The sequence below is a fragment of the Coffea eugenioides genome, chromosome 6 (genome assembly GCF_003713205.1).
Source record: "Coffea eugenioides isolate CCC68of chromosome 6, Ceug_1.0, whole genome shotgun sequence".
NCBI lineage: Eukaryota > Viridiplantae > Streptophyta > Magnoliopsida > Gentianales > Rubiaceae > Coffea > Coffea eugenioides.
In genome coordinates this window covers 5,518,138-5,546,101 of record NC_040040.1, presented here as the reverse complement: position 1 = coordinate 5,546,101, position 27,964 = coordinate 5,518,138, and the positions used below count along the sequence as shown (strand labels likewise).

At 36.6% G+C, this 27,964-nt stretch overlaps 1 protein-coding gene and 1 pseudogene across 1 annotated transcript; one reads left to right on the top strand and one right to left on the bottom strand.

The window, feature by feature from the left end:
• Window positions 1-231: 231 nt before the first annotated feature.
• On the bottom strand, window positions 232-1,518 carry LOC113776381 (annotated as a pseudogene).
• A 2,693-nt stretch (window positions 1,519-4,211) lies between these two features.
• Window positions 4,212-26,892, top strand: LOC113774657 (protein SHOOT GRAVITROPISM 6). Its single transcript, XM_027319248.1, has 51 exons — window positions 4,212-4,327; window positions 4,484-4,574; window positions 4,653-4,707; window positions 4,822-4,953; window positions 5,051-5,122; window positions 6,420-6,510; window positions 6,618-6,713; window positions 6,850-6,928; window positions 7,019-7,082; window positions 7,551-7,654; window positions 7,863-7,968; window positions 9,065-9,154; window positions 10,007-10,084; window positions 10,247-10,314; window positions 10,393-10,492; window positions 10,594-10,755; window positions 11,036-11,125; window positions 11,277-11,342; window positions 11,580-11,678; window positions 11,771-11,845; window positions 12,055-12,114; window positions 12,654-12,743; window positions 13,072-13,193; window positions 13,629-13,758; window positions 13,891-13,970; window positions 14,484-14,619; window positions 16,255-16,336; window positions 16,875-17,020; window positions 17,145-17,225; window positions 17,304-17,404; window positions 17,787-18,025; window positions 18,118-18,227; window positions 18,434-18,562; window positions 18,699-18,773; window positions 18,904-19,037; window positions 19,144-19,216; window positions 20,089-20,220; window positions 20,641-20,819; window positions 20,897-21,019; window positions 21,107-21,167; window positions 21,261-21,356; window positions 22,793-22,893; window positions 23,254-23,359; window positions 23,639-23,752; window positions 23,836-23,910; window positions 24,146-24,244; window positions 24,517-24,588; window positions 24,670-24,755; window positions 24,850-24,943; window positions 26,189-26,296; window positions 26,388-26,892. The coding sequence occupies exons 1-51, from the start codon at window positions 4,288-4,290 to the stop codon at window positions 26,517-26,519; spliced, it is 5,124 nt and encodes a 1,707-aa protein (XP_027175049.1). The 5' UTR covers window positions 4,212-4,287; the 3' UTR covers window positions 26,520-26,892.
• The last annotated feature ends 1,072 nt before the right edge of the window (window positions 26,893-27,964 follow it).

Genomic DNA, 27,964 nt, shown 5'->3' with positions numbered 1-27,964 from the left:
ATTAACCTGTAACCGGGTGTGTGACTTAGTGACGATGGGTATGCGAGATTCCTTTGAAAAGAAAAAAAGGGAAGAAGAGAGTATTGCAGAAGATAGCTTTGAAAGGAATACTCTCTTCTGCAGAAAATGCAATACTCTGAAAAATCTAATAGGACAAAATTCCAAATAGCAGTCAGATGTAAAGCTATCTTCTAGAGGGTAAAAGAAAGAAGGTATCTAACACGAAATGGCTCACTCTTCATTTTCTTCATCACCATCACCACCAGCAGCTTTCTTAGCAGCTGCCTTTTGGTTCTTACGCTTGACTCTTCCAGCACGCCCGCCACCAAATGGACTGGTGATTGAAAAGTCAATGTGCTTCTGGGAATCAACTCTCACCATAAATGAAGGAACATTAACTACCTGCCTTCCAACGCTGATGTGCCTCTGTCTATTCTCCTCCTAAATAACACAAATATTTTTTGATCTTCTCTTTTATGATTCAAGAATCATGATTGCGTTCTTTCCCGCGGCGAAAGTGATCGATCCGTCATCACCATCACCTTCTACTCATATATTTTAGTAGCAGCTGCTTTCGATCTTGACCGACTATGGAAAGTCATCAGCATCAGCATCAACATCAGTATGGTAGCAGCAGCAGCGTTCATATTGACACGGGTGGTGGCGGTGGTGGCGATAGGTTCCCTCAATGGAGTATGCAAGAAACTAGGGATTTCTTGATGATTCGGGCAGAGCTGGATCCTACCTTCATGGAAACCAAGCGAACAAGCTTCTCTGGGAAGTCATCGCCACCAAAATGAGGGAAAAGGGTGACAATCGCAGCACTGAGCAGTGCAAATATTCCACATTGATGCAACTACGGGAAAAAAAAAAGGTCTGTTGATGGAGTGAGAGAAAAAGGTATACATGTTAATCTTTATCCAAAAGTTTTCAAACCTTTCCCATGTCACAAAAAATGACCACACGTTGTAGAGAATTTTGCCCAGGATAAGGTGATGCTCTGAAATGGTATATCTGACTCTAGATATATGTGCCATTGAACAATCTATGACCCAACTTATACGTGTAGCTGCATAATCAAGTAGCGGATATGATGAGTTTTATTTGTAATGTCCTGATAGTAATATCAGTCAAGCACGCGAGCATGGTGAATTGACTTGGCCATGCCTGTCTCGAAGACGAGTGTTTGTAGGCGGCGTTCTAGAAAGTTCTCCATAGTTAGAGCCAAGACATAATCGAGCTTGTTTTGACTTCCAAAAGGCCATACCTATTCATCCTACGCAAGAGAGCTTCACCCTAAAAGATACGACGAGGGTCTTTCTCATCAAGAGTTAGAAGCATTCTAGCATTATTACGAATACGGCTTAATGCATACTGGACCCTCCAAAGCTCCCTCTTGCATCTGAGTCCATATTCTCCAACAAGCCTCAACTCAGCATCCAAAGGCTCCTTCTCATATGGACGTTGAGGCTTTTTGAACGGCTTCCCATAGTTGCGATAGAAACTGACGTGAACCATGGTTGCTACTGGGCGGGGGGATTGCTCGTCGTCGTCAGTGGCGGTGGAAATGAAACCGAGGAAGACACAGCCAAAGTGTCATTCTTTCTTAAAGTAATTTTTAGAATATTGTTTTCTCGAGAAAATGAGGTCAAAGATCGTATAGTGGTTGAAAGTTGATGTCTACAATATAAAGTTAGACGAGGTATTCGACCTGCTACCGATAATTCAGCCGGTTCAAAAGGTAATTTCCACTTTAGTTATGAAGTTTAGGGTATTTATGTGTAGGTTTCTAAACGATAAGGGGGTAATGTGTCTTTTCGCGAAACCATAAGGGGATTCCGTGTATTTTACCCTTTTTACTTCCATTTGTAACTCCTAAAAGAAAGAGAATGCCCATCAGAAGCTATCGAAACTCTTGAGATGGTCGGTGCTTTGGCCAATGGAAATGAAATCTTTAGCTTGCTTCCGCCACTTTAAGAAGACCAGAGGAAAGATCTTTTCTTTACCCAGGCCTTAAGGCAGAGGACATTCTTTGGTTGGTTGGTGAAGTGCCCTTAAGAGGAAGACCGAAGGCCGAAGCTTAAGATTGAATTCAATTCCCACTTGTAACTCATAAACGAAAGAGAATTTCATCCAAGGGGTGAGGAGTGAAAAGCTATTGAATCAGCTGCTCTTGCCGGGTATGCTGTGCGTTAAGAAGCGAATTAGGCAAAGACAGGGAAAGGCAATTCGAATTGGAAAGCTTTAGATTCTGGCATTATCCTTTTCTTTCTTTTAGGTTACATCCAGTAATAATAAAAGACACTCAAGATGAGAAGAGGAAGAAGAAGCTTACCCGTGTGTTGAACTCGAGGTCGGAACTCAATCGAATGAAAAGGATCGGTCAACTGGCAATTGGAATGCCTTGCTCTTCTCTGAAAGTACTTCCCTTTCCTTACTTGTTTCATTTTGTTACCGCCCCTTAGATTCCTCGAGCTTGTAAACATGACTCTTTCCATAAAGCATTTCTCGTCTGTCGCCTAGTTTGATTGAGGGTGGGACCTGATCAAAAGCAACCGATACTAAAATATACGAGTAGAATGTGACGGTGATGACAGATCCATCAGTTTGCCGCGGAAAGAACGCAGTCATGATTCTTGAATCATAAAAGAGAAGATCAAAAAATATTTGTGTTATTTAGGAGGAGAATAGGGGAGGGAGGATTTTCTTTACAAAGGATTCTCGCATATCCATCATCGCACTTCCGGTTACAGATCAATTTCCATTTTAGTTATAAAGTTTAAGGTATTTAGGTGGAGGTTTCTAAACGATAGGGGGTAAGGTGTCTTTTCGCGAAACCACAAGGGGGTTCCTTGTATTTTACCCTTTCTTTTTTAATTGAAACGACAAGTTATATTGATTAATCAAAAGTATACACGGATTGAGCAAAGGTTAAAAAATCTGTATAATTGTGCATTTATCGCGGCAGATTGGGATTAACTCATTCCACATCTTGGTATTTGTTCAAAACTCGAGCACTAAGATAATAATTAAGATCATTCTTACTTAATCCATTTGTTCGGACAAAAAGGAGCGTTTGTACAAAACATTCGTAACCTCGTAGATATCTAGTACCAGCAGCAAAGTACAATACAAACTGACTCATTTTTTGTCTTTAGAAATGTAGGAACAGACTTAAGTCTGTTAAACTTATTTCATTCAAATTTAGATTTAGTCTCCCAAGGCCCTGTTTGGCACTTGAGTTTTTTGCCAAGTTTTTTAAAACCTTTAACTACAGTAACCTCAAAAATTTTTTTAAAGTTTTTAAATTATTCACTTCAAAATATTAAAAAATTTACACACTTAAAATTTTTTTAAAAAAACTTGTACAGTAAGCTACAGTAAAATTTTAGACAAACATCAAAAAAACTCACTTGCCAAACAGGGCCTTAATTTATTTAAAAATTTCAAAACAATAAAAACAATATGTAAGTGTTGTTTTCTCAACTCACCATTTTAATGCTTTATTAATTTTGGTTAGATATAAATAAAAGCATCATATTGAGATTATTATTAATGACGACTATCATCATCACCGCAAGACATCATATTAACCAGTACATTCATCACTTTTGTATTTTATATCCATTATGATAGAAAAAATCAATTCATCTTTTGTATCTAGTAGCCTTTGTTTATTGTTTTTTATTTTAACTTTCTCATATTATTGGGAGCGATCACATTTTTGCATTTCTTTTTTCTGAAACGGAATCTAAAGGGACGCACAAGGAATACCTATTCAGCCAATTGGTGACAACAGGGTACCCATGGGCCTTAAACTGAATTCGATAATTTATACAGTAATATCTCGAGTTTTTTACAATGTGTTTTTAGTTTCAAATAAAATGAACAAAGACAAAAATGAGCGCATTACCAATCTGAGCAGAAATAGTGTTAAAAAAAAAAAAATTTTTTTAGCATGCCTTAAAAAAAATAAAAGAAATAAAAAAAGCACCGTCCCTCGAACCCCAGTTCTGAGACGGCCAGCCTCGGCCATTAAATAACCTCGATACAGTCCATTAATTAATTTAGAAATTAACACAATCATTGTCACTCTATCCATCTAGTTAGTGACTAATACATATTCGTCCCTCGCGGCGCCTACCGGTCCAATTTCCACGTTGGGGACCTACTGCTGCGTCGTCCAATACTCCCTCTTGGCTTTCCCTATCTATCAATTAATTGCAGTTTCTTAGTATATTCTTTTCTTCGGGGATCTTTGTTTTATCCATTACATTTCCGACTTCGATGGCTTCTTCGAGCTCCGGCAACTCAATGCCTGCTCCCGGTACCTATTTTCCTTTTTATTGCATATGCATTCATTTTTATCCATGCTGTAAACAAGCTCAATAGTCTGGAAAAAACTTGAAAAGAATTCGCAGGTTTTATTGAAATTATTGATCCTTTTTTCCCTCAATTTTTTTTGGAAACTTGCGTGTTCTAGAGGCAATTCAAGTATTGGTGTCCTCGCTTGGCGATGAGTCCCCCATGGTTCGAGATGCCTCCATGGCCGCGCTTAAAGAAATTGCTCCTTTGTATGGCCCCTATCTCTCTTCCATGCATTACCTATTTTTTAAATTGTTTAAGTTTGATAAGAATTTCGCGTTCTTTAGGAATCCACTTCTGGTGCTCGATTGTTGTTCACTCGTGTCTCGAGGTGGACGTAGGGTACTCCTCTGCCCTTTCTGCATTATTGTGCTTCGTTTAATTGAATTTAGTACTATTTGATAAATTGAAGTGATGAGTGAAAACTTTTTTTTTTTTTTTTTTATGGAGCTGTAGAGGTTTGGGAATATTGGTGGTTTATTTCAAGTAATGTCGGTGGCAATTCGGGCGTTGGATAAGCGAGATGTTGATCCCCCTTACATGACAAAACTCGCTAAGATTGCCACTGCTGAAATGATCACTTCCAAGGTACAGATGAAACTTATGTTCTGTTTTTGCAAGTATTTCTGCTGGAAGGTTCCTTTTGACGCAGTATTATTGCTATTATTGCTTTACATCTTTGAAGGAATTTCAAGCTGATTGGCAAAGAGCTGCAGCTGGTGTTCTTGTAGCAATAGGTTTGCATCTGCCTGACCTTGTAAGTTGTTCGTTTTTGTTTCAGCGTTAGGTGCGATAATACACATGTATCCTGCTGCTTTTCCATCTTTTGTGGTTTTTTTGCACAAAAGTATCTTCTTGTAGTTTTTATGAACCTCTGTTTAGTGAATATTCTGATACAACCTTAACAGGAAAAAGGAGGTTAGAATTTTTAAAGAGTTTCAAACTACGTTAAAGCTAAGTTGGGCATGTAGGCAGATTTAGTATCAATGGCCATATTGAATAAAGATTGGTGAAGGAGAATTCTTACTAATTTTTATTTTTTCTTCTCAAGTTTGGGAAATATGCATGCGATCAGGCACGTTTTCCTGCTAAATGCTTTCATCTGTTTTTCTTGCTTCCTCACTTTAAGTCAATTAAGATGCATCACCTGCATGTACCATTCTGATCAGCATGAGCAAAAAAGTTCTGCCATCCCATGTATTGATTTATCCTGCAACCTATAATTGCAAACACAATCCATGTTGGGTTGGTATTAGCTGCTTGCATCTCTTAAAGACAATAGTTGTAATATGGGGAAAAGAAGCATTAACTGCTTTTGGTTGAAGCACTCATTTGGATGGCAATGGGATGCTAAAGTTTTTACCAAATGGTTTTGCTTAAAGATAGCTATGTAAACAGTTGGTGACTTTCAACTTCAGTGCTAACAAATTGCTCTTTTATAGTTTCTCTAATATCCATCATCAAGCTGGGATAACCTGTTACTGAATTTGGTCTAGGTGAGCTTCACTGATGTTCACCTGAACTTCAGTAATGTTAGAATTTCAGCTAAATCTGTTCCTGATACTAGAAATATAATTGGGACATGCAATCACTGACATGCAGACATGTATATGTTTTGTACATATGCAAAGAATATTCTTAAGACTTAAGCCACCTTTGTTATTTTCTTTTACATCTTTCCCCATCAAATCTTTTTTTAGAACCTAGTGTGGAAGCTTGTTAATTTCATATCTGTAAGATGAATTAGTTGAATGTGCTTACATGTACAGTGTATTTTATTGTGTTGTGTAGAGTTGTTCTTCAGGTGCTGGTGTCCAATATATCCATTTGTGGATATTCTTTTGGGTGTCCATGGGCAGGGTGAATAGATGATGTTCGCATTCTATCTTGTGATTTATCCTTAGGGTGGATTAAGAAGTCGGAGACTGTTAATTTCTTTTTAAAAGTTTTAAATATATTGTGGAAAGCTATATGCTTGACCTTATTTGGTTTAATTCAGCCTTTTTGTATCTGCATTTCCTGGGGAAGCAGGTTGAACTTTTCTTGTTCTGCAGATGATGGAAGAAGTATTCCTTCATCTCTCTGGGTCAAGTTCATCTATGCCTGCAATGGTTCAAGTACTGGCTGACTTTGCTTCATTTGATGGTACATTGTCTGATGAGATATATTCACTTCTATTTCTTCTTTTGATTAGCTTTTGGCTGGGTTGTTTAAACTGACGACCATGATTTATTCTACATTTATTGTTGAAGCTTTACAGTTCACTCCAAGACTTAAAGTTGTCCTTGCACGAGTTTTGCCCATTCTGGGCAATGTGAGGGATATTAACAGGCCAATCTTTGCAAATGGTATGTTGATCCAGTTTTACAGCACTTGAAATACATAGATGATTTTCTGTTTAATGTCTTCCTTTTCTTACATAAAAAATTATATCGCCTTGCTGTCTTCCTCTGCATAACCTTGAACAAGCTGTTCCTTTTACAGCATTTAAGTGTTGCTGCCAGGCCTGTTGGCTGTATAGTGTGGATTATCCTCTCTTCTCCATTCTTGATGCTGATGTCACGTAAGATCAGTTTGCTTGCGTTTGGTTCTTTCATGATCTTTTGCCTTTTTCTTGCTGTTTTCAGTGATAGAAATGTGTACTGTAGGGCAGGTCTTTCCTTAATTCTGCTTTCGAACTTCTATTGAGAGTTTGGGCATCATCACGAGATCTCAAGGTTTGCAAGTACTCATGTCCTTATGATATTGTGGTTTCTATTCAGCAGGATGGGCCATGGCTTCCTGACATCATTTATGTTTATCTGATATTAAGTATGGTTTGAACTAATATTTCCTCTATTGCTGGTTAAATTTCACAGGCCTGTAATTGACTTTGTTATGTAAAACTATGATAAGCAACTGCTTTGTTTAGTTTTGTGACATATAATAAGTGAAATTGGAGTTTCATTTGCATAGTTGATGCTTACATTTTCTCGAATTTATTCAAGATACTAATTTTTTTTTTTTTGCAAAAAATGCTTGCTGCTCTTCTCTCTCTCTCTCTGGTGAATTCCTTTAAAAAAATTTTCTTTTTTTTGGTCCTTGAAAATGCTTTAGTTTCTCAGGGTGTGGGAATTTTGTCAATTTTATGTGTCAATAAGCAAATAAAGTTTCTTTTTCGTGATGTATGTCTGCTGTTTCTGCAGGTCAGGAGTACTACCATTGAAGCATTAGGTCAGATGGTTGGTCTTATAACCCGGACACAGTTGAAGATGGCTTTACCAAGACTTGTTCCAACTATTTTAGACATGTAAGTTGTATTTTGAATTCTGAGAAACAGTAGTTGATACTTACAATAGCCTTAGATGTAGTTCATCTGGTGAACCTGCATTGCATCTTTTTTCATGGAGTTTTCAGTCATCCACAAATGGGGGCTCTTGCACTTGGAGTATGAGTTGTGTCTCTCTATTTCACATGAAGAGCTTTTTAATAAAACCCATCTTTTTTGTAAAATTCAGGTATAAGAAAGATCAGGAGAGTGCCTTAGTGGCCACTTGTACGCTCCATAATCTTCTAAATGCTTCATTACTTTCTGAAAGTGGTCCGCCTTTGCTTGATTTTGAGGTTAGTCATTTTAAATATGCTGCTTGATTTTGAGGTTAGTTATTTCAAATCTGCTGCTCTGTAGAAAACTTGATAAATTGGTTTGGCATGAAGGTTGAAATATAATGTCTTGCTTGCTATATCTTCAGCCTGCTTATGACATTTTTTGGCTTTCTTAAAAGGGAAGAAAATTTCCTAATTTGACTACTTTATGGTTTATCTGAACTCTGTCAGCTTCAGTTTTCTCATAGTTTGAGATCCCTTCTTTGTTAGGATTCCATTTATCTGTAACGAATAATTTTTTTCCTTCTTTCTATGCTTGACGCTGGATGTGTTCACTTTAATCTAAGACTGTCTCTCAAGTGTAAGGTTTTAGGATGTCAAGGGTTGGACTAGGAAAAGGGAGTATTGGAGAAATTTTTGCTATAACTCATCTGGCTTCTGATATTCTTCTCCTGATTCTTCAGTTAGAAGTTAGAATATTTCATATGTTAGATTGCAATCTGGTGGCTCTTGCATAGTTGTGCATGTTGGATTTTGTGCTTTGTTTCTCCCGCAACACAGACAATATCTTCTATTTTTCATGTTCATATTGGAATTTCACTTTGGAAGTGTCAATGAAAAGATCCTTCTTCTTTTTCACTGCTTAATTTTTCATTTTTCAAATTTTTTTATGTTTCTGGGTGTTACCTTGAATGAGGTGCAAATTTGGTGAGTTAATATTGTCAAGCTTTGAAACTGAGATGATATTGGGTAACAGCGTAGAAGTATGAAGTGTACAAGTTAGTTCGTTCTCTTCTGAATTCACTTTTAGAGACTAGAAATTCATTCTGTCCTGTGCAGTTTTGAATATGAAGGAGAATTTCAGTTTACTGTTGAATTGATTGGTCAACGTCAAGCATGCTGCCTACTTATGCAGGAAAATGTTCTAAACATGATCATTTATAATCCATATCTTGCAATTATCTCATTGACTTGAGTTGTGGGATTTGATGGGACTCTAATGAAAGGCTGATGACTTGATACTGAGTGATACAATTCGATAGCATCATGACCTAGTGGTGATGTGACTAGAATGAGCATATGTTTTAATAGCTACTTTATGTGATGTTTGCAGGACCTCACTGTTATATTATCAACACTTCTTCCGGTGGTTTGCATCAGCAATGACAGCAAAGAGCTTTCAGACTTCTCTGTGGGACTGAAGGTATTGCTTTACTATTGTTCTTTTTCAGTATTGTTAGATGCATGTATTGCAAGAGATTATTAAGTCAATTGATTTTTGTGGTAGAAATTTGACCTTTGCTTTGTATTGAAGTTCCCTTAGATTCTTTTCTGGGTTACTTGTTAATCATATTTTATTTACATGAAGTGGTAAAAAGGATGAAAATAACTTTCAAGGCCTTCAAGTACAGTTTAGCAGACAGCTCTTTGTCCAAGACCAATAGAGGGAGAGAGAGAGAGTCAAAACTGACTTACCTTGGATTAGCAAAAGCTTACTACTTTATCTTTCCTCATAGTTTTAGCTCTACCTTTTTCTTGTCAAGAAAAAGTCAGATTTTCAAGGCCGGGATCCTTTTCCTATCATCTTACGTCTTTGATATTGTATTCTGAGAGGAACTTAATCTCAAGGCTGGGTTCCTTTTTCATTTCCTTTTCTGCAATATCACGTTTGACCCTCCATTACAGTTGAGAGGGGGGGGGGTGTACAGAAAGAGAGAGAAAATATTTGTTTACATATGATAGGTTTCCAAGGTCTCATCTAAATGAAGCATGTATTTTAACTCTTGGTGAATTTATGATGGATTACATCATCTAAAACTAGGCATAGAAGGAAAATATCCTTGGAGTTTTAGTTGAACATTAAAGAGTCTTTACGTGCCAGTGGCTGTGCTGTTGCGCTTGTTAATTCTTTTGATCTGTTGCTTCTGTCTTATAATCATTGGGCTAGATAGGTAGGTTCTAAAGAGTCTGTTGGGCTTCATGGATTTTTTGTGCCTTTTCTACATCTGATCTCTTTGATTTTATTAATTTTAATTTTTCTCCTTTTGAATGTCAGACTTATAATGAAGTTCAGCATTGTTTTTTAGCAGTGGGGTTGATGTATCCTGAGGATTTATTCATGTTCCTACTCAATGTGGGTATTTATCCTTGTTTATGCATTTTTGTTCACTAAGTTTATTATAAAGAAATGATTTCCTCCTCTTGCAAGGAATTAGATAATGGAAATCTAGTGCCAAGCAAATGTTCTGGTTATAAGTGTTCTGAATCATTTCATAAATTTGCTAGTTGTCACCAGAAATGCAGGTTGAAAGAAGAACCTTTGACTTTTGGTGCACTGTGTGTCCTAAAGCATCTCTTGCCGAGGTTTCTTCTTCTTCATGAGTTGAACACGGTCCTGACTGTATTTTGTCACCTGATGATCTTAGTCCAATTTATTTGAAGGTTATCTGAAGCTTGGCATGGTAAAAGGCCTTCACTGGTTGAAGCTGTTAAGCTGTTATTGGATGAGCATAGTCTGGGTGCCCGTAAAGCGCTTGCAGAGGTTAGATATCTTGCTTTGACAAAATGTCTTTTGATAAATAGAGCAGATGATTGTCAGCTTTTAACTTCTTTCTGGTTTTTGATTGTGTTGCTCTGTGATAGTTAATTGTTGTTATGGCTTCTCATTGTTACTTGATTGGTCAACCGGGAGAGCTATTTGTTGAATTTTTGGTACGGAATTGTTCAATTGAAGATGCTGTGAATCCTAAGGAAGTTGTTAGACGAAGTGGCACTCATTATGCTTTTCCATACAAGAAGTTAGAGGTTTGCGATCTTACTTTCAAATTTTTCTTTGTTTTTATAGAGTTTTGTATTACTCGCAATTTAGGTTGAATTCATCATCTTATCAGTAGTTTGAACTCTATCATCCTTGTGAAAGGAATCAGACGAGTCTAGTGGTTTTTGGCATGGCCTAGAATGCAATTTTCATTGGTACTGCATTTAAGCGCGTGCATGTGATGCAGCATCTTGGCTGTTTCCTCTGCATGTTGAAGTCATTATATACATCAAAACTCTTTGTAGTTAATGCGCTCAAAATTTTCAGGTGAAAGCTGGAGCTTTTAGTCCCACTGAGTTACGGGCAATCTGTGAAAAGGGTCTTCTTCTGATCACCATTACTATTCCCGAGATGGAGGTACCGTATATTAAGTTATTGATTAGTACACAGTTTTCATCTTTTTAGTGTGTTGTGGTTTATTGTCTCTCTTGCTTGAAGCTAGATTTTTCTTTCTTTCAGTTGGTGATTTAATTTAGAGGATTTATCTTTCTGTTTGTGATAAATGCAGCTTGTTCTCTGGCCATTTTTGCTGAAGATGATTATACCACGAGTCTACACAGATGCAGTTGCCACGGTAAGATGTATCCTGGTCTTCATCTGATTTTCATGATAAAGTAGGGAATCCTGTTAATGTACAAACCCTTTCTGTTCCTTTAAGTGCCTCCCAAAAGTTGCTTTTCTTGCTTTATATCATCCTGTATTTTGTGCCGATGACTTCAGTTTTGTCTCGCTTTAGTAACATGTAATCAAGCTGTTTAAAGTTTACAGCTAGTTGCTGTAATGTTTGTGTAAGCTCACCTCACGTTAACAGGTTTGCAGATGCATCTCAGAATTGTGCAGACGTAGATCTTCTCAGAGTAATAGTATGCTATCTGAGTGTAATGCTCGTACTGATATTCCGCATCCTGAGGTAGAATCCTTTTCTTGGGCAATTACTGTCTGTTTACATATAATGTCCTCTTCACTTGAAGAAGAAAGTGTGAAATTGATATGCATATCCAGGAGCTTTTTGCCCGTCTATTGGTGCTTCTACACAATCCTTTAGCAAGGGAGCAGCTGGCAACTCAAATCTTGACGGTGAGTTTCTTTGCTCTGGTGGTGGGAGACTATGTACTGTGATAATGCACCTGTAGAAGCCCTATATTCTACACTATCATAATGATGTATGCTGCATTTTGGGAATGCCAATTTCTTCTCTGCTAATCTTTTCAAAGGGGGTTAAGATGTTTGAGGAGAAGAAATCATTGGTTTCTTCTGAATCCTTTCTCCTCTCCCTTGTTTTGTAGGTCCTGTATCATTTGGCTCCTCTCTTTCCAAAGAATGTTAGCTTGTTTTGGCAAGATGAGGTATACTATGAAGTATATGTGTAAGCTTATCTTTTTGATGTTCTTTCCAATATCTGTCTCTCTTGCTCTCTCTCTCTCTCTCTCTCGCTTGCTCACTCTCTTGCACACAAATTTAACTCAGTATGACATCCTTTTTCATTGAGAAAGTATAGAAGAATCTGATTCTTGAAACTATTTTGATACTACTGAACCAAAGCTGTTGACATGAGATCTGGTATTGATATTTGTTTTGACATTTGGTTTATGGCACTATGATTTAGGATAATAGAAGTGTGTGAGCAAGTGAAAAGTGCATTGCTTGGTATATCTTTAGATGAGATTTTGCTGGAGAAGCATGAATTAGAATTATGTTAAACTGCTTTCTCCCAAACATTTTTAAGTATCAAAAGGTGCCTTTGAATAAAGGAGAAGACAGTAATTTGTCAAACAGTACATTATTATTTTCCTTTGTACTAAACTAGTACTTCTGTATGTTGTTAATATAAACCAAAATATCTTTTCTTACATTCTAACTGGTTGTCTTGTTTGGTAAGCTCTAGATTCCGAAAATGAAAGCATATGTGGGTGATACAGATGATCTGAAGGAAGACCCATTCTATCAAGAGACCTGGGATGACATGATTATCAACGTAAGCTTTACTGAACTTTCTTGCATGACTAGTTTCTGTTGAAGCATGATGTGGATTACTTCCAATCATGCTATATATTAATATATCTATCTAATTTTTGCAAGGACTCTTTACAATTCGTAGCTGGCCCTTTCCCTCATTTTCTATGACAGAATAGCATAATTGTCTTATCTTCCTCAACCTCTTACTTATACAGAAGATGTATTTGCATTTTTAGAGGCAAAGTAGATGGAAAGCTTTGGTTAGGGCCTCTTAAGGATTATGAATGACGCTAATGACAGGAGTGACGCCTTCTGGCATGTTTGAATTCTTTTTGTTTGTCTGACAGTTTCTTGCAGAATCTTTGGATGTAATTCAAGACATTGATTGGGTAATTTCTCTGGGAAATGCTTTTGCTAAACAATATGAACTTTATACATCTGAGGATGAACACTCTGCCCTGCTTCATAGGTAATGTGCTCTTTCATCTTCTCCTAATGAATTTTTCTGATGGATTTATGAAATATTGTGGGGGTAATATTTTTGTACTCCCCAAAGCAAGAAAACTCTAAAGAAATGAAGGATAGTTTATACAATTAAAGTATTCTTGTATTGTATTCATTTATTCAGTGAATCAGTATGTTATGTTGTTCATGTGCTAATTTTCATAAGCTTGTCCTATGTCCTTTTGAGAACTCACCACTTGTTTCATGTTGGAGAGTGCGTCCATGCTTTTTCGTATTTTGATCCTTAATGTAAATCTTTCTCTTGTCAGTCCTTTTTGTGCATTATAAATTGTTATTTATAGACATACTGAGATTTTACAATCAAGATTAAGAATGGTGGTTAATTGCCACTACATGCTTCAGAGATAAATTCAGGGCTTGCTTTTCTTTTCTGGTGCAGGTGTCTGGGCATTTTGCTGCAAAAAGTTCATGACAGAACGTATGTTTGTGCTAAGATTGATTTGATGTACAAGCAAGCTAATATTTCTTTCCCAAAGAATAGACTTGGTTTGGCAAAGGCCATGGGATTGGTAATTGCTTGCAGAATTAGAAAATTAGCTCTTCTACTCAGTTTGGACTTATTAGTGTGGATGGCAAATAATTTCTGTCATGTTTTTATTTTTTGTTGTCAATTTGAGGTTTACTGCAATAGTGTTTGATAGGTTGCAGCATCACACTTGGATACCGTCTTGGAAAAGCTCAAAGACATTCTTGATAATGTTGGCCAAAGTTTCTTTCAAAGGTAGATCCTGGATATCATGCTTTGTTTAGTTGTTTAAGTTTGGCTTTTGACATATTTATCTCTTTACTTGCATAACTTCCTCTGGTGTCCTTCGGATATTCTGTTATGATCATATGTTTACCCTAACTGTTATTTGGATGGGAGAAGTTTCAATTTTGATACGCTGATGATAAAACAATACCTGGATCATGCTCCTTTCAATGTAAAGTTTTCTGGGAGTTCAGCATTTCCTAGTAATGGGTGAAAGTTTTCTCTTTGATTCCAATACTTTGACGGGCATCGTAGATACTTGAGTTCCTGAAGTCTTACCTGCTTCTTACAAGAATAAAACAATCATTTTTGGATTTTGTCTTAAGATATAGCTTATTGTACTAATTTGTCTCATATCTGGTGCCATCTTGCATATCTCTCTTTATATGTGCTTCTATCTGGTGTCATCTCTTATCTCTGTGTATGTATATCTATGGGCATTCATTGAAGTATATTAAACTATATAGGATGGGTCTGTTGCAGGATCCTGTCATTTTTCTCTGACAGAGCTAAAATGGAAGAGTCAGATGATATACATGCTGCTTTGGCACTAATGTATGGCTATGCTGCAAAATATGCACCAACAACAGTTATTGAAGCAAGAATTGATGCGCTAGTGGTGAGCCTCCTGTTTTGGGAGTTTGACTTGATCGGCTAAGCCTTTGGATGCCACTCATGCATTGCTTTGTTCAATCTTCTCGTAGTTAATGTACTTTTGATTCTAGAAATGTGTACTTGGTAAAAGATGCATCCAATTTGAAATTTGAGGAAATTTAACCAATATGTTGTGTTAAGGGAAATTAGAAGTTTGATTTTTAATAAAATATTTACCAGTGTTATAGTTTGACGAATAGAAAAACGAAAAGGATAATCAATGTAAATCCAGGTTCTTATACCCAAAGGCCTATCCTTCTAATTTTGAGGAATGTTTTTTCTTCTGAGCAATTTAGTGATGTTTGTTGAACCCTAACTAATTTTTGGTATCGTTGTTGGAGAGGTTGTCTACCAAGGTATTACATTCATACGGTTGTTAGAGAGAATCCATTTCATGGGCTGATACTGTGTTACCTATTCAAATTCTTTTGTTTCCATGTTTGCTATTCTGTATCTCAATTCTTACCTTGATGATAAGCAAATTTTGTTGCATATTTATTTGCGTGTTTGTAAAACAATAATGCAAATTTGTGTTCCATGAACTTAGATTTTTAAGTTTGGTTGCTGTCAGAAATTGGCCCATTTCAATGCCTGGATGGGAATTGGGAAAAGGTCCCCTTCATTGTTGAATAATCCTTATACATATCAGAAATTTCCCAAAACTTATGAGAAACAAGCGTTCACCATTTCAAAATGTCAGAAGATCTTATAATGCTATTGCACTTATTTATGATATTACTTCAATTTCATCCTTCCAAGAAAGACTTCTGTGTCTATGTATGCCTGTTTACTGAAAGATGACAAAAATCAAGAAATATAACATAGGGAGTAATCCTATTCTAATCTTTTTCTCCTGCTTATTGGTGCATTTTTCATTAGTTAGAACAGTACTTTATTATGTTTTTCCTTGTTTTCACTGATTTAGTATTGTACAGTGTGAGGCTGTTTTGGGGAAAAAAAAGAGTAGATTCTAAGAGAACCTAGTGTTGCTGCTTGTTACATTGTAAAGGGCTATCCAAAATAGTAACAAACCTTGTAAAGGACTATGCTGAAATTGATCAGGTTGTGACTGATAGTGGTGAGATATTACTAAAGGATATTCTCCAAGCATCTGTAATGTTATTATATCCCCATCAGCTTCCGTGGTGTGAATCACGTTATATGCATTTGTGTCAAACAAAAGTATTGAAGGATTCAATTCAACTGGTGTATTCTCCCATCACTAAGCATGTTGTCTCGGGTGTCATACCAGAAAGTATCAATTTTTTTTTTTTTTCGCAATGTGCAATTTGCGGAGGCTTTTGCTTTTGTGTGACTTCTTATTGAATTATTAAGACATTCTGACAGAACATAATGGCAAGATACCATACTTCCATTTCAGCTTGTGTAATTTTGGCACATTAGTTGTTTTACGACTCACATGGAGTTTCTAAATTGTTTCAGATGTTACTGGAAAAAGTTTTTCCTTTTGAATGTACGAATTTTTCTGTTCAAATTGATTATGACTGGTTTTTAATGCAATTTTTCTTTTTTGTGTTTGCTTCACCTTGCATCTTTCTGCATTGGCATTTGATTGAATATACTTGTTGATTGTTAACAGGGGACTAATATGCTTTCACGTCTTCTCCATGTACGCCATCCGACTGCAAAACAGGCTGTTATTACTGCTATTAATTTACTGGGTTGGTACTCTCTATGACTTAGGCATTTGATTTTTCTTCCTTGTAGTTCTTCCTTTTGGGCTGCCCGGCATTGAATATGCTGTCATTTTAATGTTTCTAAAGATGCTGTTCATTCTTCACTTTCTCAAGTTTTCAGATTCTTCTCTTTTAATGAGTTAGTAACTCATCAAACTCATGCACATAATTTATTTATTTTTTACCTCGGGTTTGATTTAGAAACCTTTTTTTAGTGTTCTGGTATTTATCTATGTGAACTGATTCAAATACTGACTGGAATCATTAGAAGCTGATCTGAAGTGGTATTGGAATCTTTTTTGAAGTACATGGACTGATAAATCGTCTCTTTAAATTTTGAGACCCCTTGTTTGTTTCCCTCTCTGTGGGTTCACCTTTGGAATTATTTGATGCCCCATTATGTCACTAATCATGCTCGTGTTCTACATTGTAGTTGATGCTTAGAGACTTTCTACTAGTCTATTCATGTGCAATCTCCCTTGGATTTCATGGCTAAAAGTCTGAAATATAATTCCTGGTGCAGGTCAGGCTGTCTACAGTGCTTCTCAATGTGGTGCATCCTTTCCACTGAAAAGAAGAGACCAATTACTTGACTATATATTAACTCTGATGGGCCGAGATGGTGAAGATGATTTTTTTGATTCTACTCGTGAACTTTTATGTACTCAGGTTTCTATGTTATAATGAATCTGTACAAAATTTGTGTCCAGTATGAGTTTGTTCACAGGCTTATTTTGCCTTGGCCTGCCTGTTTTGAATCAGCATATTCTCTAATTTGGATTCTTCTATGCAGTCTCTTGCTTTAAGTGCTTGTACTACGCTGGTTTCAGTGGAGCCAAAGCTCACAACTGAAACAAGAAATCTTGTTTTGAAGGTGCACATCATTGTTGTTCATCATTCATAAAAATAGTTTCAGATCTTGCTGTCTGATCCTGTTCATTTTATCTGGCAGGCCACCCTAGGATTTTTTGGTTTACCAAATGATCCTTCTGATGTTGTCAACCCCCTAATTGACAATCTTATTACTCTCTTGTGTACGATTCTTGTTACGGGGTATTCTTTTTTGCCTATTAGCTTTTTCCAATTCATTCTTCATTTCTGTCTTATTAATAGTGTCATTTTCGGAATCCATATCTAGTCGTCTTTTAGTGGATATTGGAACTTATAGTGTACACACACACACGCTCATCTTTTTCTGTGTTTTACATGCTGCTTTATTGTTTCACTTGATGGTGTTGTGGCAATTTTGTGAAATATATGACAGATGGTATTGAATACGATTTTCTTCAGATCATTTACAGGAGACTGATCTCTTTTTTCCCCCCTGCTTTTCTAGAATGACAACATTGTTGACTTGTATTCTTTGGTTGAGAATGGATATAAATGTCTTTCATAATATCATAACTAATTTGATGAGTACTTCTGTCACTGTTAGTGGAGAGGATGGAAGAAGTCGAGCAGAGCAGCTCTTGCATATTTTGAGACAACTTGATCCCTATGTTTCCTCGGCAGTGGAATATCAGAGGGAAAGAGGATGTCGTGCTGCTCATGAGATGCTTCACAAGTTTCGGACACTATGTATTAGTGGATATTGTGCATTTGGCTGCCGAGGAAGTTGCACACATGGCAAGCATGTTGATCCTGTTGTACACCGGAATTATTCTAATTTACCTTGTAAGAATGTATCCATGTGCCTTTTCTTCCTCTGTATATGTGTTGTTTAGTACTGTTATGACCAGTTTTATTGGTTGCCTTTCTACCATCAGCTGCTTTTGTGCTGCCAAGTCGTGATGCACTGTCTTTAGGGGAGAGAATCATGGTTTATCTTCCTCGTTGTGCGGATACAGTTCCTGAAGTTAGAAAGCTTTCTGCACAGGTCAGTAGTGTGATAGAGTTTTATATTGTTTGAGTTAGCTTGATGTTTCCAGTTTATGATTGCTGAACTTAAAGATTGGTTTGTACGTATGAGTATGCCATAATTGTTGCATCAGTCCCTTCCTTCTCTCCTCCATCTTCCCTCTGCATTTGCTTATCCTCTTTTTACTTTCTTCTGATTTTTGTCTTATTTTTTCCTACCTGTAGATTCTTGATCTGTTTTTCAGTATATCTCTGTCTCTGCCGAGGCCTGTGAATTCCAATTTGGGGTTGGATTTAGAACTGTCTTATAGTGCTTTGACGTCACTTGAGGATGTTATAGCTATCCTAAGAAGTGTAAGTCTGTTTACTATCCTCTCTATTAAATTTTCCATTTTTATTATTAAAACATGTTATTTATTTTAATTCCTTTTGATTTATTGATGAAGTAATTCCTTTTTATTTTCTTGTCAAATATATGTTTGTACTTCAGGATGCTTCTATTGATCCTTCGGAAGTATTCAACCGGGTTGTTTGCTCTGTTAGCATCTTGTTGACTAAAGATGAGGTAATAGTCTTATGCAAGATTTTGGTTGTGTTCTCTATACACTAATCTTTTTGATAATTCTGGTGGATTTGTATTGAATTGGATGAAGAATTTATCAAGCCTCCGAGCAACACCTAACAAAATTTTACAGCTTGCTGCTGCCTTGCATGGTTGCTCGACAGCCATATGTGACAAGGTGAAGCAATCTGCAGAGAGTGGAATCCAAGCTGTAGTTGAGTTTATCACCAAGAGGGGGAATGAGTTGAATGAGACTGATATCTCAAGGTCCTTCCAACATGAATTACTTGTAGTTTTAGATGATTTCCGACAATAGTTTTTGCCAACAATTAATAAATTAATGAATTTGACTTAGAGACATGTCTGTGAACAGGACAACACAATCTTTGCTCTCAGCTACAGTGCATGTGTCCGAGAAGTATCTGCGCGAGGAAACTCTTTGTGCTGTATCCCTTTATTCTAACTTTTGTCAGCAGTTGGGAGTGGGAAATTTTGATAATCTACATTTATTGAAATATCATTTTGCCTGTCATTTTGAGGACAACTGTTTAGCAAATGATACCTCATTTGCAACCTTGATGCAACAGGATTGTCTTTGAGATTTGAACTTTATGGGAAGATGTTTAACTCAGAAGAATAACAGAAACCCATTCCTAGGAGTCGCTTGAAGGATCTCTTGGGAAGTGCACCTAAATTTGATAAAATTGCCCCCTACACAAACACTTAGGGTTGATGAATTTTGATTGCTTTCCATTTGTGGGAGAATCATGTCTACAACTTGATGTCACCCTGCTTCACGGATTTTAGAGTTCATTAGTCCCTCATTTTGACCTTATTGGAGAAGGTTTTTCTAGTGTCAAAAGCCAAATCAGTTCTAGCTGTTCTAGTTGGAATTGATTGGTTGGTGGAGCCTGAATACTTTTAAGGGATGAAGGGCTGTAGTACTTGGATTGGGTTTGGGCCATGTAGATTGGGGTATTGGATTAGGATCAGGCTAGTGGGGACCCAGGATATTAAGAGGTGATGGCAGGTGAGAAAGGCCTGTATAGATGTATATCTGGGGAGGATACTTTATATGTTTTACGCAATAAAAAATTTATTTGTAGATGGATACAATAAACTTGTAAATTTTATAAGAAGACATTGCATTTTTCAGAGTCTCGGGTGCTGGGTTTCTGTTCTGGTTTATTCCCAGTGGCCTTTTCTATCAAATTCTATGTCATGTATGGCAACCTTTATCTTTATGGCTCTGTGTTGGAATATCATCCTCTATTTGCAATTATGCTTGTGTGTGCATTTTTCCAATAACTTTTTAAAGATCTCGGCTCTTGCTGAGAACACCAGCTCAGGCATTGTGTTCAATGAAGTATTAGCAGCTGCAGGAAGGGATATAACTACCAAAGATGTATCCAGACTACGTGGTGGCTGGCCAATACAGGATGCATTTTATGTACGTTGTTCGTTGCACATGATATTCATTGTGATAGTTATGGCTCTAACATCATGTCTATTTGATTTATGCATATGTGATTATGAATGTATTTGCTTGTTGTATGTGTTTGTACATTGTCTTGTGTGCATGTTTTAGTTATTTGGAGATATAGTATGTAAATGTATTCATTTGTGTAGGGGTGTGCGTGTGCGTGAGAGAGAGACAGAGAGCACTTTGAGCTTCAAATGCAATTGGTTAATGTCTCTTTTATTCAGTATCAGATGGAAAGATATCTTGAGATTTAAACTCATGATAATGAATAATCCTATGTCTACATGATTTTACTTGTCTTTGCTGTTCTTTTCTCTGTTCTTTTAGCAGGGTTATTTTCTCCTAGTACTAATACCTAAATAATTACAAGTTTTTATTTGCCAATAGGCATTTTCCCAGCATGTTGTACTGTCATATACATTCCTGGAGCATGTGATAGCTATTGTGAATCAGACCCCTCTTCTTAAAGGTGATCTGGGTAGAGGAGAAACTCCCAGTCATTCTGGTGATACTCAGCTGGAGGATGTTTTACAGGCAGCTGTTGTCGCTCTGACGGCGTTCTTCAGGTCTATATCCATTACATTATTCAACCTTTCTATTTTATATTGCAGCTCTTTCACATCTCAGTCCATGTAAATGCCAGAGGAGGTGGTAAAATTGGAAGGAAGGCTGTTGAGCAGAATTATGCTTCAGTCCTTGCGACTCTGGTGCTCCATTTTGGAAGTTGCCATGGCTTAGCCAGTTTTGGTCAACATGAACCACTGCAGTATGTGTTAATTGACTTCCACGTGCATGGACATTTTGAATCTCATGAGTTTATATTGATAACCTTCTTTCTTTTATTATGTTCCAGTTCAATGCTGATAGCGTTTCATGCATTCTGTGATTGTGTTGGTGATCTGGAGATGGGCAAGGTACTGTAGGTTTGGCTAGAAGTAGTAATGTTCATTCATGATTAACATTTCCTTTTTGACCATTTAGCTAAAAAGCAGCAAATGTATATGCAGATTCTTACTAGGGATGGAAAACATACTGAAAACGAGAAGTGGATAAATGTCATTGGAGATCTTGCTTGCTGCATTTCCATAAAAAGACCAAAAGAGGTTGAATTATTTACTGAATTTGCTTTGCCTCTCTCTCTCTCTCTCTCTCTCTCTCTCTCTCTCTTGGCATTCAAAAACTACAATTGCAGAGATATCTTCAAACAATCATGCACTTACTTGTCACTTCTTCTCTTGCATTATAAAAATTGCATACACTATGAGCCATAACTACAAACTTCAAACACCCTCACCACCTGAAAAATGATCCCAAAGGAAGAAAAACAGAAAATAGTAAAGGAGAATACTAACTGATGGGAAAGAACAAAGAGCGTCTCTGTGCTTTTTAAAGGGTGAGTAGTGTGCTAACTGTTATTAGTTTGCTGTTACACCCAGGTAAATGTTTGCAGTTGTCTGGAGGATTGATCTGAATGTCAATTCCTGAATCCCAGATTTAATTTATGCTGAGTTTGTATAGTCCTTTTGTCATGTTTTTCCATACTTAGAAGTGTTCTGTGACAAAATGATGCAAATTGTGACTTGTCGACATGTTTGACGTTGTTATTTGTTTCCAGTCAATAAGTGATAGAAACATGGGACATCCAAATTCTTTGTAGAAAATGCATCATGATGTCTAGTGATCACCCAGTAGCTGTGGTATAGAGTTGTGAATGTATTTTAATTTGTATGCTTATGGAATTCCTTGAATCTGCCTGATTCATGTTGCTTAAATGTCCCTCATATTCAGTCCAGGAAATATCACCATCTGATATTTAGCGACTGAAATTATGAGAATTTTTTTTGCACACCGATTTTTTGGGCTAGAAATTTCTTTAACTCTTCTATCAATTCGTCAGAGTTTCCAACGACAATATGGTTCTAAAGTCCGCTAGAACTGAATGCATAAGCATTGCTAAGATAGAATGGTTCCAAATGGAGTGTCTTACTTTCACTCGGCATGGTGTTTCTGGGTGCCAATTGAAATATAACCTGTGTTATACAGAGTGGGAACTTGATGGGCTGTAGTCTCCACATGAGCTGTAGTGTATATTTGAGTACTATAATTTTTTTTGACTAAATCATTTACAAAAGGCAAGTATGACAATATTTTGGTATTTGAGAAAAATATAAAATGGATACATACATTATGGAATGATTGCATGTACATGTTTAAAGCTGTATATGTTTGCTCTTGGAAATCAAACATACCAAAGAGAAGCCAAAATGGTGACATGATGGTGGTCTTTCCCTCTCAATGTTTTAAAAGAAGGGCATTGAGTATTGAGCATATATTGGACCTACTATTGTTAAAGTTATTCTGTAGGTATTGTAATATTTGTCAACTTATGCTTGAGCTTGCATCTATCCGTTGGGTACTGCAATCTTTTAAGGTTTTAAGTGCTTTGAGTATACGATCTCCAACTTGCAAGTTTTTGGTGTAGCAATTATCAATTGTTGTTACAGAACTCCTAACTTTTCCATACGAATATCTTACTCAGATACCATCAATATGTTTGATTGTGAGCAAATCTCTAGAAAGATTTGAAAGATTTCACAGGGAAGCAGCCGCTGCAGCATTGTCAGAGTTTTTGCGGTATAGGTATGGCTGATAATTATTATTGGTCTCAGTGTGTGTATTTTTCGTTTTTTTTTTGTTTGGAGGGAAAGGGGGGGGGGGCTTTCTGTGGGGCATATTTGTTATGCTCACTTGGCTACTTGCAAATTTTATTTTCTTTTTTTGGTTGGAATTGGGGGTGAGAATTCTCTCGATTGCTAATACTGCTGAATCATTCAGAGAGCTGAAAATGGTGAAAAATGATATCAAGTTACCACAGTTTTTGGAATTATCAGAAATGAGTTTTGTGTTTTAATCCGATTTTCATATTGGCTAGTAGCTCTTAATCCTAGATCCTACATTGTTCTTCAAATATTTTTAGCTTGGAATTTCTGATTTCTGCAGTGATGGCTTTGGTTCTCTATTAGAGCAGATGGTCGAATTATTATCGCGGCATGTATCAGATGATTCTCCAACTGTTAGGCGCCTCTGTTTAAGAGGGCTTGTTCAGGTAATATTATCTTCTTTTGCTTTTTTTTTCTCCTTTTTAACTTTTTCTTGAATTCTGATTGCTTTCATAAACATTCAATAGAAAATCAGCTGCAAAATGAACAAGTTTTTGCAAAATTTACTTTTATAAGTTGCTGTGGGACCAACTGATTCTTTAGCAGTGCATTTTACTGTTGCATATGTGGTTTAGAAGTATGCTCATTCTTGTGCACTGTTTTTTGTCTAACCAGTTACTTTTACGACTTTAATTTTGATGTTATAATGCCCCTTGGCCTTGCAGATGCCATCTATCCACATACTTCAATACACCACTCAAATTCTGGGGGTAATATTGGCTTTACTAGATGACCCGGAGGAATCTGTTCAATTAACTGCAGTGTCATGCTTGCTAATGGTGATCTCCTCCGCCTTCTTAGTCTATCTTTGACTGCTGTTACTGCTTCATGCATTTACTCAATCAATGCTTCCCCTTGCTAGGTCCTTGAGTCATCTTCTAAAGATGCTGTGGAGCCCATTCTTCTCAACCTTTCAGTTCGACTCCGTAATCTTCAAGTAAGTTTTGAGTCTTGGAATATTATTTCTCATTTCTGTACTCTACTTTCCGTGACTGACAGCAGGATTCCATTTAAATTTGGATTCATGATGTTTCGAAAAAACATGAGAGTAGAAAGTTAGCAAGATGATGATACTCGGATTTGTTAGTTTATTGTTTATGGCTGTGACTTAGAGAAAAATAGTGGGTAGACTGAAAGCTATCTTAATTGTTGATTCTCTGTGTTGGTGACAGATATGCATGAACACAAACATCCGTAGAAATGCATTTGTTGCTTTTGGAGCCCTAAGTGGCTATGCAGTTGGGTCACATCATGAGGCATTTCTTGAACAGGTTGTTTCCTGACTCAATGCACAAATTGTTTGATACATATTTGTAGTTAAAGGGAATTAAAGCATTTTTTCTGAGTTGAGTTTTACTATGGTTCAACTTTTAAAGTCTAATGGTCTGTCCTTCCTTAAAACTTGTTTGTCATCGTAACTCAAGCTATCAACTATGCATGTTTCTGACATGGTACTTTTTTCCCCCACTAAATTCTTGCTTTGCCATCAATTTACGGAAGAATTTATATTTTCTTCGTACTGGATATTGAAATATCTTCTCAGGTACACGCTGTCTTTCCGCGTTTGGTTTTGCATCTTCATGATGACGATCTAGGTGTCAGACAGGCCTGCCGGGTAGATAAATAGTCATCAACTCAGTGTAGTTTTCTTGGCTTGGATATTCTTAAATCTTGAGCTTGTTTTTTCTTTTTCCAGACCACATTCAGGTCTATTGCTCCTCTAATGGAAATTGAGGGAGTTGTTGCCCTTTCCAATACAAATTGGTTTGGTTCTGATCACAGGTACTTTTGCATCAATAAAAGAAGGATGTTTCCTTTAATAATTGTTGATTGATGCCGGATATTAGACTGTATTAGGATATTTTTGTGTTTGCAGAAGTGACTACGAAGACTTTTCGAGAGATCTTGCCAAACAATTTAGTCAACATTTGGATTCACGTATAGATAGTTATATGGTATCAATAATACAGGTTTGGATATTCCTTTGCTCAACATGTTAATTGAGTTTGGCATTTTTGCTTGAACGTCTCTTAACCCACTCTGGAAAAATTTCTCCCGTTATGGGAGCACAGGTTCATGGATTTTCACTACTTGATTAGGTCATTAGACTGTTCAGATTTCATTTGAGTGCTATAATTGTGTCCTTTATTGTTTACTTGTCCAAGGACAAACTTGTAGGAGGTTTTACAATTATCCTAGTGCTTGAAGAAGATGTTAAGCAGACTCTTTTTTTTTTTTCTTTAATAACTTTAGATGTACTCTATTTTACCTCAAATTCTACTTGATACTGATCAGTATATTAAAAAGCTTTTTAAATTTGGGGTATTAACATACAATAAGAGGAACAGATGATTTGATCCAACCATGTCCTAGACTTTGATGGTGTTGTATACATTTCAATATCCTTGTATGCATAGGCTGTTTTCTGGACTGAACACATTTCCATTCAGCTTGAATGGGCACTTAATACGCATTCTCAGACTATATTCTACGCGTATGAAATAAGGAAGGCTTGAGAAAAAATGGCTCGGCATTAGAGTATAATTTGTACTTCTAAAATTTGAATGACTGAGTGATGTTGAGTAAGATTTTGTTTAATTAGCTTTAATTTGTGCAGAGATTATTGACCATAATTATCAAATGCTATGATATATTCAATAAAATTGCAGAAATCCTATTATATTTTGGTTTGAATTTCAACTTTGAATTTTAAAAAACCTAAAAATTATTTAGTATTTAACAGATGAAAGAGCTCAAAATTTGAGCTGTTATTCTTCTCAAATTGATGTGAACTCAAGCTCAAACAACTAATTTCTGTTATGAGCTGTGCTGAAGAGGATTTTGACTCAAAAAATGTTTTGAGCCGAATTCAAGCTCATGTTGAGCGATGATATTCGAGGTGTTCAAGGTATATCAGGCGGATGAGGTGCTCGTCTGATCGGATCATTCGAAAATTCATTAATAGTGTAAACTATTGTTTTTCATCTTTTAAAGCATATTGGATAAGACGTGCTTAAACTGGACTTTTGAAAATCATTTGGTGTCTTGAACTTGTGATGCATAACTAAGGCTAACGGTGTACTGGACAGGCAATGGATTCTAGAAATGCACCATGTATTAAAGAACTAATTCACAGGGTTCAATAAGCAATCAATATTTCATGTAATGGTTACACTATAGATGTCATTGAAGCTCATCAGGTTCTGGATATGCAGGCTTTTGATGCTCCATGGCCTGTGATCCAGGCGAATGCTGTCTATCTGTGTAGCAGCATGCTTGCTCTCTCTGAGGATCAACGTATATCACCTCTCTATTGTAACCAGGTAACTTCCAATTTCCAAATGACAAATGTGCTATTATCTAAGACTTATGGAATCTGCATGCCAAAATTTGACTGGGCTTGTCTTCTCTTAGGTGCTTGGAATGTTGATCAGCAAGATGAGTCGGTCAGCAGATGCAATTGTTAGAGCGACTTGCTCTTCGGCCTTGAGTTTGTTACTCAAATCAGTTAACTTAGCCTCTTGGAAAGCCGTTCGGCTTGAATGAGTGATCTTGCCGAAATCTGCTTGGTTTGTTTTAGTTGACTTGATTCAGCAGAGCCATGAAACAGAGGACGTTATGATGTACTTGATAGAATAGGAAACTGTAAGTTGGTCATATGCTTCAGATAAAGTAGGCTCATTTTTAAATGTATTTGGAGATCCCGCTTCACTTTGATAGGTACAGCTGCTGTGTTGCATTAGGGTTGAGGCAGTGTTTTTTAAACACTTTCTGTGTTTACTGCTTGTAATATTGTATCCAACAAAAATGGAACAGAAATCGAGAGGTCATCTGTACATTCCATTATAAACAAACTTTTGCTAAGTTTGTAGTTTGCCCTTGCCATACTATGCTAGTATTTCCTACTGCCAATTTTATATGATACGGAATACTTTGGCTTCATAACCCCTCGTTCGAAATTGCTCAACATTCACGATCATGATTAATATGGATCTGTGGTTGTCCTGCGGGAGCACGAGGCTGTTGACTGAGTGAGTTTGTGCATTTTGATATTTCAGAAGCCTTGATTCTCGCATTGAAACTTATTATTCATTATTTTTTTGCACATAAGATGTATTTGGGTGGAGCTATAATCAAGTTGAGTTTTTGACTTTCAAGCTCGGTTCATTAAATTATCGAGCCGAGTTTGAGCTCAGCTCAGCTCATCTATTTAACAAGTTAGAAATTGTGTTCGAGTTCGGTTAGTTAAAATTATCTTGAATTCGAATTCAAGTTCGAACTTAAGTCGTATGGCATGCATGAAAAAGCTCAAATGTGCTTAAAAATCTTATAGAATTTTGCAATTCAAAAAATTTAATCAACTTAATGAGCCTATTGAACAAGAAAATTTTCATCGAATAGAAGAAGATTCCGAATATTTAAGCAAAACAAAATCCTAGATGGTCAAGGCAAGTTATTAAGAAAATTAGTAATAGTAACTTGAACAAATGTAAAAACGAATTTAAACGAATTATTTGTGAATTGAGGTGAACTTGGCGCATTTAAAACGGGCTTAATTTGATGTTTGATTTTTGGCTCATTTAGTTAAATGAACAAGCCGAATTCGAGCTTATATGAGTCGAGTAAAGTTGAACTCAATAGCTCAGTTTGTTTAACAATTCTTTTTTCAGTTCCAAGGCAAAAAAATTTGGATGGACCAAATGGAGGTACTCGAGGCACTCTCAATCCCTCCCTTCTACACCCAAGGAGGGATTAATCTTCGTGGAGGCTAGAACCCAGTGATCAGAATATGGTTCCCTATCTTCTATGGAATTCACATATTATGTAAAATAATGTATTTATCGTGCAATATGTTTGAAAAAAGCAACTCCATCTATAAAATCATGCTAGACCCCTATTACGTCAGCTGTTGCTCTGGCTTAGCTCTGCGAAACGGGAATTCCCTGCTCTTATTATTGATCAAGTTTTTCCAATCAGTGGTTTCAAAAAAC